Below are 16161 nucleotides of genomic sequence, written 5' to 3' on the forward strand. Positions count from 1 at the left end.
GATACTCAAACCCACTGAGAGAATAACTGTCACTGTTAAAGTAACACCTGGTTGTTACATAATAATGCTAACTTCCGTCCTCTGATCAAATTCCAGGCTGCCAAGATATCGCAGATGAATTCAGAGCACAGGAGATTGATGGACAGGCCCTTCTTTTGCTAAAAGAAGACCATCTTATGAGTGCAATGAATATCAAACTAGGCCCGGCCCTAAAGATCTGTGCACGCATCAACTCTCTGAAGGAATCTTAACAGGATCATGAAGCTGTGAGAAAACAGCAGTTTTACTCTTCTTAAACAAACTTGTAAGGTAAAGGCTCAAGCTGGCCTAGAATGTTATCATATATTGTGGTGGATAGCCAAGCACATTGGGATCTCCACATCAAAAGCTGATATTTCTTCTACAGATACAGTAATTCATCATACATTTTCTTAATTAGCCAACATTGGTAAAATTAATTTTACAGGTTACATGCAACATTGAAAGACTTGATATAGAGGGCCATGATATTTTTCAAAGAAACGTGTTATACTAGATAATTTTTTAAAGGTGATGTTTATCGTTAATATAAAGAATCCTTTTAAAAGTAATTTAATGATTTACATTTTTCCTCTTTTGATTCGGTTTTCTTACACATTTTTCTACCCTGTAAGTTTTCTATAGGTTGTCATGAGAGATATAATTTAGGAGTAATTTAGGAATAGTTTAGTAGGAGTCCAGTGACTGGAATTGTATGCAACGAGATATCAGTTGTATATTTTAAGAAACATGTCTGTCAGACAATTGCTTTGTCTATAAAAAGGATTGCATTCTAGCATGAATAATACTAATCTGGAAGTCAGAAGAGTTGGTTTCTATTCCATACTTGCCCAAGAATTTGATGTGGCTGAGAAAGTTAGTTTTCTTCTTAGTTTTTGTACATTTAGAGCAGTGGTTCTCAACAGAGGTCAGTTTTGCTCCCCAGGGGATATTTGACAATGCCTAGGGACATTTTGGTTGTCATAGCTTGGAGGGGTTGGGGAGGGTTGTTATTGGCATCTGGGTCATGGAGGACAGGGATGTTGCTAAATATCCCACAGTGCACAAGACAGTCCTCCAAAACAAAGATTCATCAAGTCCAAAATGTCAAGTAGTGTCAGGGTTCAGAAACCCTGATGTAGGAGTGATAAATGTTGCTCTTTTTTACCCAGAGGGTTAGTTTGAAAAGATGAGACATAATAAGGAATACATTATACAATGGAAGTATTTCAGACAGCATTAATGTTCTCCAGAAGTATTTTTCCCAGTTTTATGCATACTAGAAAAAGGGAAAATCCACTAAATTGACCTATAAAACTAAAATCCACTAAATTGACCTGTAAAGTAAGGACTAGCATACAAATAATTTGAGTCTCAGAAAGTACGAATTCATATTCTCTTTCATAGAGCAGCAGAGAGCTGCTCCTCTGCACTGATGAAGGCATAATATCATTATACCTTATGAACCAGTGCATAGCCTTTGCTGGCAAGACAGTAGTTTGTAGTGGATATGTGTTTGGTCTTTGGATTTTTTCTAATGTTGAACATGCTGGGTCTAGCTAGAATGCACATTCCTTTTTCCTTGACTAAACCTTTGCATGCTTCCTACAAAGTTCCCACCAACTAGTATCTCTTGGATTATCACATATAATTTTGTATGTACATGTTTTACAGAAAAAACATTTTAAAACAAAATTTTTCACTGAACAGTTAGTGTTCTATCAGAATTATGACATTAAAACAAAATTGTTGTGGGAGCCCTGAGAGCCTTATTGTCGGGAAATAAAAAAATTGTTTTAATCCTTTTTATCTTTACCACACGATGGAAATGTTTTAAAATAGAAGGAACATACACAGATATTTGGCAGACGTTCAGTAAGTGGGGAAGAGTCCATGGGTTTCAGTCATTGTCACTGCTCTCTTTTCAAAAAGATTGTGTTGAGCTAGTAGAAGACTAAAGATGTCATTAAGGACATCACAGATATTTATCTTTTGGCTTTGTGTACATTAGAGAATGTTGATTATTTTTATACAAAAATACAGCGGGTAATTTTTTTAATCTTTAGATGCCTCTTGTTTGAATGTATGCTTTGTGGGATTCTTTTGTGTAGTAATGTTAAAAAAAAAAAAAAGATGTTTACTGATAGTTATGTGTAGGATTAGAATGTGTAATATAGTGTAAGGCTCAAGTTCCAGACCTACAATAGCTTGTAGTCTATGTTACATATTTCTTTATATCACATTGTTAATTATTGGATTAAAGTTTCAAGGAAAGGTAGGAACTCTATAGTCAGTTTTCATTTATTAGCAGTTAATCATTATGACAGTTGTCATATCCTTGGCTTTTCCCCCTCATCTTGCTGTTTCAGAACACAGGAATAGGCTAAGCATTAATAGGATGGTCCACTGTGTGCGGGGTGGGTGAAGAGCACACAGGGAAGTCTCCCGTGGAATTAAAACTTTATCATAGATAATCCACAAGCAACTGATTTCGGGGTAGACTCCCTTAGCAATAATGGGTACCTCCCATAACTAAATTATCTGTATAGCCTTTAAGGTATTAGAACTATGTTACAGGTTCTCCTTTTCTTTACTGTCTCTTTTAATATCAGTCATTATATACTGATTGAAAGCCCTCGTGCCTAGCACCATGTTAATATCCAAGAAAGCTTACCAGAAGGGGGATTTCCATTGAGAGCACCTTATAATCTTAAATCTTGTAATCTTAAGAGTAGTCCAGATCTCTTGACCTCACTCAAAACATACCCAGAAAATATACTTGCTTCTTTCAGCTGAGCTATTTTGTTTAGAAATGGCCTATTTGCTTTCAACTGGTAGTTTTCCCTATTGATGCAACTGTTTTTTTTTTTTTTCTAGAGGATTTAATCTTAAAAATCAAAGCTTCAGTTAAATATGAATATAGATGATAACGCTGGATGTCCATTTCTCTTCTAAGTTCTAAGCACAGTTCTGGTATGATACAGGTGGGGAGAGTATTATTTTCTGTTTCCATCATGCTACTAAATTGTTTCAGGATTTTCATTGATGAGAAGGAATGACAGAGAACATGGGAAGTTCTTCCTGTTTTTGCTAAGTGTACATTTTCTGACATAAAACTGATGCACTCTTTTCCCTTTGAGGGAAGTAAAAAAAACCTACAAGTTTCAAATTTTATTTACTTTAAGCCATGTGTTCCTAAGAAAATAAAGTGAGAGGGTTGGTTTGTAGATGTTTTTGCATGACATGGATTCTCATCAAGCCTAGTGTAGTAGGCATGTGTCTGACAGGCTCTGCACCTTTGATGTAATCATTGTCATATAAGGCAGAGTACTGTCCAAAAACCTGTCACTTTTTGAGTGGCATATAACTTTCCAGGATGGTACTTTTGATTTGCTGTGGCATCACTAAACAGGCATTTTCCTTAGTCTCAGCTTAAGGGCTGTCATGTAGGAGTAGAGAAGGTAGAATGAGGGGAAGACATGTTAGGAAGAGGCGTGAGAATGGGAAAGAGGCAGACAAGAGACCTGCCACTTTGCTTGTCCCACTTCAACACTGAACAAATTTCTGCACTTTTGACGTTAATATTCATGATTTACCTTAAGTAGAAATGATTTTTTTTTAGATAGCCCATTGTTTGTTTTTGTTTCCTAGTGTGTTGAAACACTTCCTTAGAACTGTCTGAAGTATTGCTGTGCCCATACCTTTGAATAATTTTTGTGTGAAATTATTGACATTTATTCAAATACCGGTCCTAGGCTGAAATCTGTCACAGCATCCCCTATCACTGACTTGTTCAATTAAATGTTATAAAGTCCCATTTGAATTTGCAAGGTTCTGGTACTGTCATGGCACAAGTATGGTGGGAAGGCAATATATAGATTGTATAGTCTTCGGTTGTGTTTATATGGGTGTAAACAGTTTGAGAAAGAATAAACTATTGTAGACGTACGTGAATGATGCTGCCCTCAACAGCCATATTGAGTAGATGAAATCCCTGGCTGGACACACTGTTAAAATGTTTTAAAGACATTTTCAGCTAGAACAGACTGATTATATTTTGTGGCTTGAAGAGCCTCACCCTTAATGAATGGCAGGAGCACATGCTGCCTTGTGTGCAGCTGACACTGGGCATTGCCTGATAGCATGAAAGGGCCTCGCTTCCTGCTTTCCTCTCCTAAAGCCTATTCCAGCCCTAAGGGAACTGCGTGAAAACTTGACACTTTTGCCTGAAAATCCTTAGAGAGGATTTTGTAGTGGCGTTAATTTTAGGAAGGTAATTGGGGCAGGACTTTCTAACACCTAACAGTCATGTGTCAGTGAAACCTTTGGGCAGTGGACACTGGCCCAACTATGCAGTGTTTGTTCACTCTGTTTCCTGTGCACCATATATGTAGCTGGGCCTTAAGGAAGGTTTTCCAGGGTGAAGGATAGGGAAATGGAGGAAGTGACAAATAGGAGGAAAACATTCTAGACCCAAGAGGGTAATAATACAGTTAATGGAGTGAGGTTGTGTAGTATAGATAGGACCTTCAATAGTTCAAAATAATACATTGTAATGGTTTGATCCCAGTTATAGCAATAAAATTCACCTGTAACCATACTCATTCTTTCACTCTCTGTCAAGTGATTCTGCCCCTAGGAGCATATCAGTAGTTCCAATGATAACAGAAGCTAGTGTTTTTGACTTCAAAAAAAAAGGTGGCAACTATTGTACTTGGAGAATATTTGTCAAAAACTCAAAGGTTAATTATTTATAATTGAGTTATTGGACCTATAGAAGGGAGTATCCACTTTCAGATACCACAGTTGAATCACCCTTGTAGATTGTTATAAAGGCATTTTAAGATAGTATTTTGTTAGATTGTATCTAAGAATTGGATGACTAAAGAGCTATCTTTCTCTTTATCAGTGTGGATTTCAGCGGAAGCCTACCTCTATTTCTTTGATGCACAGTAGTGTGGATCATAAAATGAACTGTTTAATTCACATTCATTAACATTGGTATTTTATGAGTCTCTTTAAAAGCATTTGATTTCATCTTAAAGATTGTAATTTAATTTAGATAAGCACAAATACAGTATTAGGAAAAAATGCAATCTTACTGAAATTTAATTTCAATCTATTATAAGCTGTACATCTTTAAAAAAAAAAAAACTCTTTGGAAAGATATTCCTCTTTTGTTAGTCCATAATATGTACACTATATAGTTTCCTTCATAGCAACAATACAAGCCATTTCTTCAATAAAGAAAAATAAATGTTGAAAATTATATTATCTTCTTTGGAAAAAGTTTCCTAAATTTTTAAGAATTTAAAGTTTTACATGTTATTTTTTAGAGCTTATTTAATCTATTTTAAAATAATACTATGAGAAGGCTTTTTTTTTTTTTTTTGAAAGTTATAAAGCACTAATACAAATCAGCATCATTTTCCAGAGCACAGTGTTTGGCTTTTTTTGAACATTTCAGACATTAAAAGGGAGTGGCCTCCCTACTTCTCAGAGCTGAGGCCTCGCTTCTCTAATGAAAATCCCCTGTTCTACTTGAACCCATGAACACACACCTCTTAAGTGCCATGTTTATGGGACCTTTTGGGAAGTGTTTTCCAAGAATGTTTTTTTCTTTTTTTTTATAGCTTGTGAACATTTAATTTTATTTAAAGATGATGATTTTAAAACTCTCAGATGTTGGAGAAGAGGGTACATTAGAGAAGTATTTTTTTCCCTGCTTTTGAATAGTATAATTGCTTTTAGTGATATTGATGGCATCAGTATGAGTCCATAGAAAGAAAACCTGTACAAAGGTTTTAAAATGTATTGCTGAAAAGAAGTGATGAATTTTAATTTGGAAAAAACTGAATATAAAATATTGCTAACATGGCATAGTTTCAAATATAACAGTAATTTAGTAAGTCCTTTTAGACCACCTATTTAAATTGACTCCAGTAATCTTCTTAAGGATTGATCGTAGCCATCATTTATTGGCTTAAAAGTTAAACTTCAAGGAATATATATTATCAGTGTTAAATCCATGTTTTGTGGAGCTTTAATTAATGGAGGTGAAGAAGTTGGTGTTCATAAGATACTGGTGGGGCTGGTAGTGAAATAAACATCGATCTGTTTTAGAAAGAAGGAATTTTTAGTTTTGCCTCAAGCAAACCAGAAGTGTCCACTGCTTAAAATCTGTTTAGAGTGCTGTGTGTTTAAGTCTTCTTTTTGCTTTAGGTAGTACCAAATAAGCTACTTCAATAATAAATAATAGAGGAATATGATGAATGAAGATAAAGGCTGGCTGGGGGGCTGGGAATTCTACTTCCAGTTGGTGAATTAGCTGGTGTGTGACACCTCAGGCAATTACTTAGCTTTTAATCTGTTTCCTCTTCTGAATATACAGTATGGAGCCTATACTACTCAAAATGCTGATTTGTGTTTAAGTCATCTTTAAGGTACCTCCCAGATCTAGAACTATGATTGTACGTATTTTTAAATACTTCTACTTAAATGCTTTTAAATGCTTCTACTTAATTCTCTTTCCCTTTTTAATGGTTCATTTCATACTTAAGAGCTTTTGCTAAAAGAGAATTGTTAAGCATCCATTTCCTGGTTCACCTATATATGCAGTCTTTGTTCTCTTAAGGATTTATGTAGAGAAGAAAAATTACAGACAAGCAAACGAGGACATTTTTCTAAATGCTTCTTGCTAGTTAACCACTGAACCTGTGAACACGTAGGAACATTGTCATTCATGCATTTTTCCATTTGTTTAAAATGCAAGCCATTTGAACACTTATGTGAAATGTGTGGTATATATGACAGGAACTAGTAATAAGTGAACAAAATCTTCCAAAACAAAATTCTAATTGTGGCTTAAAACAAACATGGACATTATTTACTTACTGTATTGAACTGAGAGGGTAACTTTTATGCACTGGGTGAAGTATTTAGCTAGATGACATCGGGGCGGTGGGGGTAGGGGGTTGTCTGAGTGAATCACAGCACAATTCCTAAAACACATTTCACATACAAATCAGCCAATAATAAACCTGATTAGGTTATAAAATCAAGGGCACCTAATAAGGATCTACATTCTGAGACTTTTGTGACAGCCCATGTTTCTCAGAATTATTTTGACACTTTGAATCTATTCCAGAAGTGTTGCTATACAGGGTGTGTGACAGAACAATACAAAGAATACAAAGATAGAAGCCGGTGCTGACTTACTATACATTTTTAACCAGAAAAGCTTTACACCCACTATTGACAGTGAAGTAACTTTCTACAACTGAAAAGATCGCTGAACAGGTTTTTTATTCTCTTTTGCTTTTAAAGCAAGAAATTACACAAAATAAATTTTATTATTACAAATACTTTTTAGAGAGCACACATGTATTACATAGGAAAAGGGTTTCCTTTAACTGGTAAACATAAAACCCTTCCATGCTTGAATTGACAACTATTTGGGGAGTAAACGTTGAATGGCATTGATCAATTGGGTGAAGTTTCCTTACCACTTGGGGATCCTGTGAAATTATGTTGTCATTCCTGTTGGCCCAGCGAAACAGATTAACATCACTTGATGCTAACATTCTCCATAAAGATACAAAATGAAAATACCTAATATTTAAAAACATCTTTTATTCATCATAGTCACAGCTTTTTAAAGCAGGAAAATGTCCAGATACGTGATAGATTAGAATCTAAAACTGACTGAAAATAGAACACAGACATCCAAGTAACCGGGTAGTCTGGGTTTAAAAAAATTTGCCATGGTATTGGTTAAAGTGTACTTTTAAAATATTTTAATTTACCTAATTTTTCAAATATTTTATGCTATTAAAATACCTACTGCATACTTTTTGTATATGTATTTTAAAATTTTTAAAAATGAACGGGCTGGGCAAAGATGATATAATTTTAGATGTTTCATTTCCAAGACATTTAACTAGATTCCCAATCACTTCATTCAAAAGCTTGGTCTTGTTTTTTTCCATAGGAAAAAGTCAAAGTGAGTTCTAAAAACGGTCCTCAGAGTCAGGAGTGAGCTGCGGTGCAGACTGGACTTGTAGACAGTGTGCAGGAGGGGCACTGACAGAGGAGAGGCAGGCATGCCAAGCCTCTGTTAAATTACTGTTTTTGTCTTGCTTGTTTAAAAAAACGGTCTTTTGATTTCACAAAGGCAAATTGTTGTGATTTTTTTGATGCTTCAAGCACATGTTAACTGATTTTTAATTCCTTTTGGTTCCTCCCATTATCCTAACATAGGACTTTCATATTAACCTCAAAAGCTGATCCACCCAGGTTGAGCAGAGCGTCACCAAGGGGAAAGGAAACCTTTTTTACTTTTACAGAAACAAATGTTAAGATTATATATACATGTATTCTTTGCATTGGATATTGTATTACAGTCCTCCTTACAGGAAATGAAATAGTTTAGCACTCTTAGCATTAGCATTCCTAGATTGGTGTCTATAGCTACCGTTTTAAAATGTATAACCTGAAAATGAAGTTAATTTTGCATTAATAAGAGCACACCATGATCTATGTAAAAAGACTGTCCATTTGGTGTATTTTTTTAAAAGAGAAAGCACTTTCATATTAACAAGTAGCATGTGTATGAACTTTAGATTTTCATATTTGTTGTGTCTGTATTCAGTGAAGTAAAATTGAACATTCAAATGTTTGTTGATGGCAACATTAACTGTTAAATTAAAGCACCTTATACTCTGCTGCTTAAACTTGCTTGTAATTGCACCTTTGTTACCTGCACATTTTCACATAGAATATTGTTGTTAACATTGCCTCATGTGGGTCTGGATGGAAGGTTAGTGGGCCTACAGGATCATTTATTTATATTGTTTATATTACAATAATATATTGTAGACCAGTTGTAAGTTCATTTCTTTACAAATAAAAGCCTCTTCCATTTGGCTGGTCTATTGAATAATTTCTTTTGTTAAGTTTATGAGGGCTTTGAAATAGTTACAAATTTGCCTATTTGAAATCTGCAGAGTGTAAATCTTTACTAATGAAGTACAATATATTTTAAAGTATCTCAGTCCTGGGGCGCTCCTGGGTGGCTCAGTCGGTTAAGCATCTGACTCTTCATTTCAGCTCAGGTCATGATCTCCCAGTTCACGAGCTCAAGCCCTGCATCGGGGTTTCTGCTGACAGTGCAGAACCTGCTTAGGATTGTCTCTCTCTCTCTCTCTCTCTGCCCCTCCCCCACTTGCTCTCTATTTCTCTCTCTCAAAAAATAAATATAGTTAAAAAACTTTTTTTTAATAAAGTATCTCAGTCCTATGTAATGGCGAATTAGAAAGTGGTACACTTAGTAACCCAGAGAAGGGACCAAATTCAGAAATTGTGACAGATTAAACAAAATCTGTAACAAAGTGACTTCAGATGATTCTGCCATTTGGATTGATTTACCCTAGCAGTTCTCAAGAGGGGGGCAATTCTGCCCACCGGGGTAAGTTTGGCAGTGTCTGGAGACATTTTGATTGGCATCTAGTGGGCAAAGGGAAGGGGTGCTGCTAAATATCCTACGATGCACAGGGAAGTCTCCAACAAAAAGTTATCCGACCCAAAATGTGAATAGTGCTGAGGATAAGAAGCCCTCCTTTACTTTTACCGTGTGATACACTGCCAATGTGATTATGATTTGACATGCAAGTATGTGACATGCAAGTTATAAATGAAAATGAATCTGGTATGTCATGGAAAGAGACGTAGTCACTACTCCCAATTCTGTAAGGTGAGCAACTAAAACTTTTCTTCCAGGATTATCTGCATTAAGAACAGAGATCATTTTTTTTTTTCAATTACGTAAATTTAAATTGAGCTACTCTCTCTTCCCCTTATGTTAAAGAATATTTATATCAAATAATTTTCAGAAAATGATCTTGATTTTCTTGCTCTGAATTTAATAAAAGTGTTTAGTTACATTTGTATGTTACTGGCAGTGAATCTCAGATTTACATAACAGTTTGCATCCAGTAATTTTTTGGGTAACACAGATCAGTATTACTGGCCAAATATTAACTCGTTTCACTTCTTTGCTAAATTAGTATTTGCAACATGCAGTGTTCCAGAACAGGCATAAACATTTTTCTTGGAATTATTTTGTTTTTAATACCATAGTCCCAAAAGACACATTGTGAAAAGGTATGAAAGTTGGGGCTGGAGGCATGGGGTGGGGGGCGGTTTCGGTTCAATCTTTGTATGTCCTGAGTCATTCTTTCCCATTTGTAAAATTATGATTCTTATTGTAGTTGTCAGTTTGAATTAGTTTTCACATGGCAACATTAACAAATTATTATTGATATAGGCTTTTCAATTTGCTCAAGATTATGAATTGTAAGTGGAATGAAGCAGCATTTCCAGTTGACAAAAGGATCCGCAGGTAATGCAATATCTCTCAAATTAAGCTTGTGACAATTAAACCAGTAAACTGTGGCAATGAGAAAACTATTGACAAAGTACAACCACGGAATGTTCATCTCAATATATGCTGGAATCTGTACTTTAAGTAGAAGGGTAATTACTTGAAGTAGTACAAATGGTAGCCAGGTACCGAGAAAACAGATAATGAACTTGGGCAAGAGTGCTTTCTTAGAGCTCAGAGTATAACTAGAATGGGAAGGAAAGGGAAAATACAGGATAGTCTCATTCATATAGGAAGTCATCCTAACAGCCTGCACCAAGGCAATCACTTCTGACCAAGAGGTTATAAAAGCCATGAATAAAATCATCACCATGGAAAATGACAGCCAGTAACTCTGAATGCTAATGTAGAAAGGACATTGATAAGAATAAACACTCTGTGCCTTCAGGCTTTGATAGATACCTGGATCCCTCAAAACATAAGCAAGGACTGAAATCCAAATTAAAATTACTGTAAAGAAATAAAATATTTTTTTGCATTTCAATGCAAGCTTTGGAGTTTTAGAGAAATTCAGGTAATAATCTATACAAGCTATCAGGAAAACCGGGTAATGCAAAAAACCGTAAGTAAATGAAATAATTTGAGTAAATAGGCAGATGTGGTATTTAGTAAACCTAACACCTAAAAGTACAAAATCTCTGTAGTAGTATATAATGGAAATGTTTACTAGAAGTAAAAAATCAATGAATGCTAGTGAAAAGCAAAAATACTCCATAAAATTGTGACAGGTGTTTTTTCTTCTCATTCCTAGTGTGAGGGTATTTAGTAATACTTTCCCAAGTATTATCAAGAATAGCAGACAGTTACCATCTAGGGACCGATTTGCTTGACGTAACTGGTACTGAAAAGAGCAGTTCCCGGAAGAAAGAGCAGTCATGTTTTTAGTTGAACTGCAGAAGGCCTGCTGAAATACACACAACAAAACGCTGCTTCACTTTATTTTCCATCCCTGTAAAGAAAAATGGAAAGAAAACCTTGATGCTGTGTCTAATTTAAGCCTTTCAAAGCAAGCACCTCTAGTCTCAACATATTTAATCCAGTCATTCTCCCCAAATAAATTACAGGTGACCCTTGAACAAGAAGGGGGGTAGGGGTGTTGATCCCCGGTACAGTGAAAAATCTGTGTGTAACTTTCAGCTCCACCAGAACTTCACTCCTAATAGCCTACTGCTGACTGGAAGCCTTACTGACAAGTCAGTGAACATGTATTTTGTAGGTTTTATATATATCATATACTATATTCTTAGAGTAAAGCTAGTGAAAAGGTTAGGAAAATCATAAAATACATTTACAGTACTGCACTATATCTATTGAAAAAAATCAACACATAAATGTACCTCTGCACATCAAATCTGTGTTGTTCAAGGGTCAACTGTAAATATATAAATAGGAATTTAAATTTCTCATAATACAGAATATGATCAAGAAGAATTAATGTTTATACTTTGTTCATTTTTTTTTTTGAGACCAGGATGGTCCAGAACTTTAAGATCTCTAACCAAAATGTTATATAAAAATTACTCAACTTCTAGAAAAGTACAGGTTTTAGTTACTTGCAGAGAGAAGTAGAAAACGAATCTACCAGAGCCAAAAACAGGCTTAAAACAGCAACCTGATAGTAATACTCAGAACAATCATTGATGGCTGTTAACCCAGTCTCACTCTGACTCCAGACAATGAACATTACCCCCACTCAACTTTTTGTCTTTTTGTTAGTAAAATTTAGGATAGCAATTTTCAAAGCTTTTTGGCTGCAGGATCATCATTCTGACACTCATTATAAAACAGTAAAGCTGAAAATAATGGGGACACAGATAAAGGGAAGAATGATAAAAGATTTATCTTTGGACATGACAAAGATCATGTTATGGCACTTGGACAGACAAGACAAAGAATCCGGGGAAGGAACAGGGGCTGAGAACATTAAGAAATGCTAGGTAAAGGCAAAGGAACAGGAGTTCAGGCTTGAGTGATTAAGGCATTTGGTGGCAGGAAAAAGAGAAGATGAAAAAGAAAGGTCAGAGGGGAAGAATGGAAGGAGGGGCATCTGGATGGCTCAGCTCATGGAGCATGCAACTCGATCCTGGAGTTGTGAGTTCGAGCCCTACATTGGGTGTAGAAATTACTCCAAATGAAATGAAATAAAAATAAAATGGAAGGAAATTCGAGGAATTTATCATAAAAAAACACGACCAAAAGTTTCTCTAAGACTGTTCCACCACAATGTTTATATAAACAACAAAACAAAAACACTAACAAACCCACACATAAATGCCAACAATTGGAGATGGGTTAAAAATGATGCATGGCACAGGGCACCTAGGTGGCTCAGTCGGTTAAGCGTCCGACTTCGGCTCAGGTCATTATCTTGCAGTTCATGAGTTCAAGCCTCACGTTGGGCTCTGTGCTGACAGCTCAGATCCTGGAGCCTGCTTCGGATTCTGTGTCTCTCTCTGCCCCTCCCCCACTTACGCTCTGTCTCTCAAAAATAAATAAACATTAAAACAAAATTTAAAAAAATGATACATGGCACATCCTAGTAATGTACTATTATGCAGTTATTAAAACTGCTTCTCGGGATAGGAGGAAGTTTTGACTCTTCCTCTTCTATAACTTGTTAAATGTTAACCTTATGAATTTGTTACATGTTAAAAATAAATTTCTACAGGATGTTTAAGTGAATTGCAGTTTACAAAATTATGCAGCAACATATCATCTAATTGTTAAGACATTATACATATACAGAAAATGACTAAAAGAGTATACATCGAGTATTTATAGTGTTATAGGTTTCTCTGAATTTCTCAAACTTCAAGGAAAATAGTAAGGGAACACCAAGCCTGAAAAGTAAAAAACAAAAAACTCAATTTGCCTAAAACCAGTTAAATGATGATTAAATAATTTCAAGGGAGTAGTTGAGGATATTATCTGAGGGTAAAGAAAAAAATCCCGTGTGAGAGAAGGCGATCAGTTCTTTGGACAGATTGAACCCTAACTTGAGTCTTTCCACATTTGAGTAGAGAGTTCCAGTGATTTCTTGAGCTTCCGTGTTCGTCTTTTCATTGTCCCAACTTTAGCAAGAATCCTGCTGAGTCTGGTTTGCCAGAACCTGACCTTCAATATCTGATGAAGTTCCTCATCCCACACCATCCCCCAGCGATGATCTATCAACTCTGGCCTGCCTTAGCAAGAATCCCTCCTTATCCCTGATGTTTCCTCAATAATACTCCTCTACTAACCTCCACCTTGCTCGCTGGCTATAAATTTCTACTATTCCTTGTTGCATTCAGAGTTGAGCCCAATCGCTACCCCACTGCAAAATCCCATTGTAGTGGTCCCTGCACCTAGTGCAAAGGTCCTGAGTAGAGTCTGCCTTAACATTCTTTAACAAGGGTCATAAATTACTTTTTCTTGAACATAGTGTCATGGCTATAAATCTACCATGTTATAAGATGACTTACTAAGATACACAAATTAGGTATTTACCCCCCCACACACACGTATGTGTGTGTATATATATATATATATATATATATATATTTATAAACATAGGTAGAAAAGAACCAATGAAACAAATTCTTTTGTATGCTCAATTGTTTTCTATACTCAAATATATATAGTTTAAATCTATACAGTTTTAACTTGACCCTCTGCCAAAAAAGTTCCATTCAGATTTGATGTACAAAGGCAGAGAATCATAACTACCACCTTGACAAATGCCACTGGCCTTAAAAGTGGTGTTGCTTGGATAAGGAAACCCGGGTGGAACGATAAGAATATATGAAGTCGTTCTTGTGACAAGAGAAAATAGGCTGTTTTAAAATAGCCAGTGTTGGGGTGCCTGGCTGGCTCAGTTGGTTAAGCATCCAAGTCTTGATTTTGGCTCAGGTTATAATCTCATGGTTCATTAGACTGAGCTCCGAGTTGGGCTCTGTGCTAAGCATGGAACCTGCTTAAGATTCCCTCTCCCTCTCCTTCTGCCCCTCCCCTGCTCACCCGTGTGTGCTCTCTGTCAAAGTTAAATAAACATGAGAAAAACATAGGCGGTGTTGGTTTAAAATGGGTGTGAAAAAGGTAAATAGAGTAGGTTCATATTTAGACCCGTCTAAAAAAAATATCTTTAGGGTAAAAGAATTACTTGTATAAAGTAGTTTTAACCTTTATAACTCATCCAAAATTAAACAGATTAAAGAATCCATGTTTAACTGGTCAACATCCGAGGGATGTTTCCTGAGGTCCATTTCATCACTGGCTCTCAGAGAGGGGCCAACTGGAAGGACAGAGAAGCAGGCTAGTCTCTGGAGGAAGAAAGTAAGAAGGGATGATGAGGATAAAGATCAGTTGTAGCCACCAAGGTACTAGCCATGAACCTCTTCACAAGAGGACTGGAAGAATGAAGACAAGTTGGGTGTGTAAGAGAATCATGAAGCTGAAAGAAACTAGAGAGGAGGGGGGAAAAGGCCCTGGTTAGATATGCAACCTGAGGCAATAAAAAGCAGCTGAAAGAAGTCTATCGGAACACAGGGTTTTAGTCATTTTATGATGGTCCCTGAATATAGTGATTGTGGAAACGAATCAAAACTTTCTCATACCAATTTTGTGTCCCACTTCCCCCACAAACCACTAAAAAGGTATTCAAAATTGCAGTATTTTGTTCTTTAAACCTCCCAAGCAAGACAAAAATCCTCTGATAGACTACCTGTCCTGAATTTTCCCTTGAAAAAATGTCCACATGAACTGCATGGATCCAGAGATTTGTAAGATCTGGCTCTTTTCCTGAATGACTTTTTAAACTATTTATGAATTAATTCATACGCTTCATATACAATGTAAATAGTTAATGTGGAAGTCCTTTTTAAGGCATCTTTGGGTTTGCACTGCAACCTGGCTAGTTTGGAAGAATTAGCAGGGCCGGAGGGAAACAAACCGTGATTTCTTTTCACTGATCCGGTCTCTGGTTTCCTATTTAAAACCCAGTTAATTCTTAACACTACACAACACTTGACATACTCACTCTGCTTCCTCTAGTAGGTCTTTCTTGGCTGACAGTCTTCCAATTTCAATTTTACTGCCTTCAGTGATCTTACTCTTGGTACCTGGCATACCAGTGTGAGCAAGCTCTGTGTGAAAGATAGAAAACAAAAATAACCATCATTAATAGCCGTCTTAATGGGAGTTCAATGTCATCTACTGGCTCTAGTTCTCTGCTTAGAAAAACTATAACTTTCTGTGGCATTAGAGGCAGTAATTAACTGCTTATATTCTTTTTTTTCCAGGAAAAGGAAGAAAGGGGATACATTTAGGTTGAAGTCTCCCAAAGACCCTGAGATATGTGTAGACGTAACATGGCACCTATTTGATAAAACCTTGTTTGCACTGCAGTGTTCACTCCCGGGCTTCAGAGTCCAAACCAGAAGTTCTCCAACTGTTTGGTTTCAGGACCTTTTGACACTTGTTGCATATTAACATAAGGAACATTTTTTTTTTGTAATGAAAGATTACTGTGTTTTACCAAACAAAGAAGATTTAGTGAGCAGAGTGGCATTTTTTTTCACATTTCACAGATTGCTCCGGTGTCTAGCTCAATAGCAGGCTGCTCAGTTATCTACATTTAATCAGTTGCAATATCGTACATCATGTAGCTTTTACAAAATCCTGTGTACATTCATGAGAGTTTGAGAGTAAAATAAAAAAGGTGTATA

The 16161-nt window shown here is 36.0% G+C and overlaps 2 protein-coding genes across 6 annotated transcripts in view; one reads left to right on the top strand and one right to left on the bottom strand.

The window, feature by feature from the left end:
- The window catches only part of PHC3 (polyhomeotic homolog 3), an 82650-nt gene extending 73708 nt beyond the window's left edge, over positions 1 to 8942 (top strand). For 4 of the 5 annotated variants that reach the window (XM_043594929.1, XM_043594930.1, XM_043594931.1 and 1 more), the window contains one exon: positions 97 to 8942. In XM_043594929.1, the coding sequence (XP_043450864.1) occupies positions 97 to 251 (155 nt within the window). In that variant the 3' untranslated portion in view covers positions 252 to 8942. The remainder of the gene's footprint in view (positions 1 to 96) is intronic. The other variant, XR_006299430.1, reaches the window with a different exon arrangement.
- A 975-nt stretch (positions 8943 to 9917) lies between these two features.
- The window catches only part of GPR160 (G protein-coupled receptor 160), a 58044-nt gene continuing 51800 nt past the window's right edge, over positions 9918 to 16161 (bottom strand). The window contains exons 3-4 of the mRNA XM_043594935.1: positions 15474 to 15579; positions 9918 to 11408 (exon numbers count right to left, since the gene is read on the bottom strand). Coding sequence (XP_043450870.1) covers positions 10320 to 11336 — 1017 coding nt within the window. The 5' untranslated portion in view covers positions 11337 to 11408; positions 15474 to 15579 and the 3' untranslated portion in view covers positions 9918 to 10319. The remainder of the gene's footprint in view (positions 11409 to 15473; positions 15580 to 16161) is intronic.

This window comes from Prionailurus bengalensis, chromosome C2, assembly GCF_016509475.1.
Source record: "Prionailurus bengalensis isolate Pbe53 chromosome C2, Fcat_Pben_1.1_paternal_pri, whole genome shotgun sequence".
In the NCBI taxonomy this organism is placed as follows: Eukaryota; Metazoa; Chordata; class Mammalia; order Carnivora; family Felidae; genus Prionailurus; species Prionailurus bengalensis.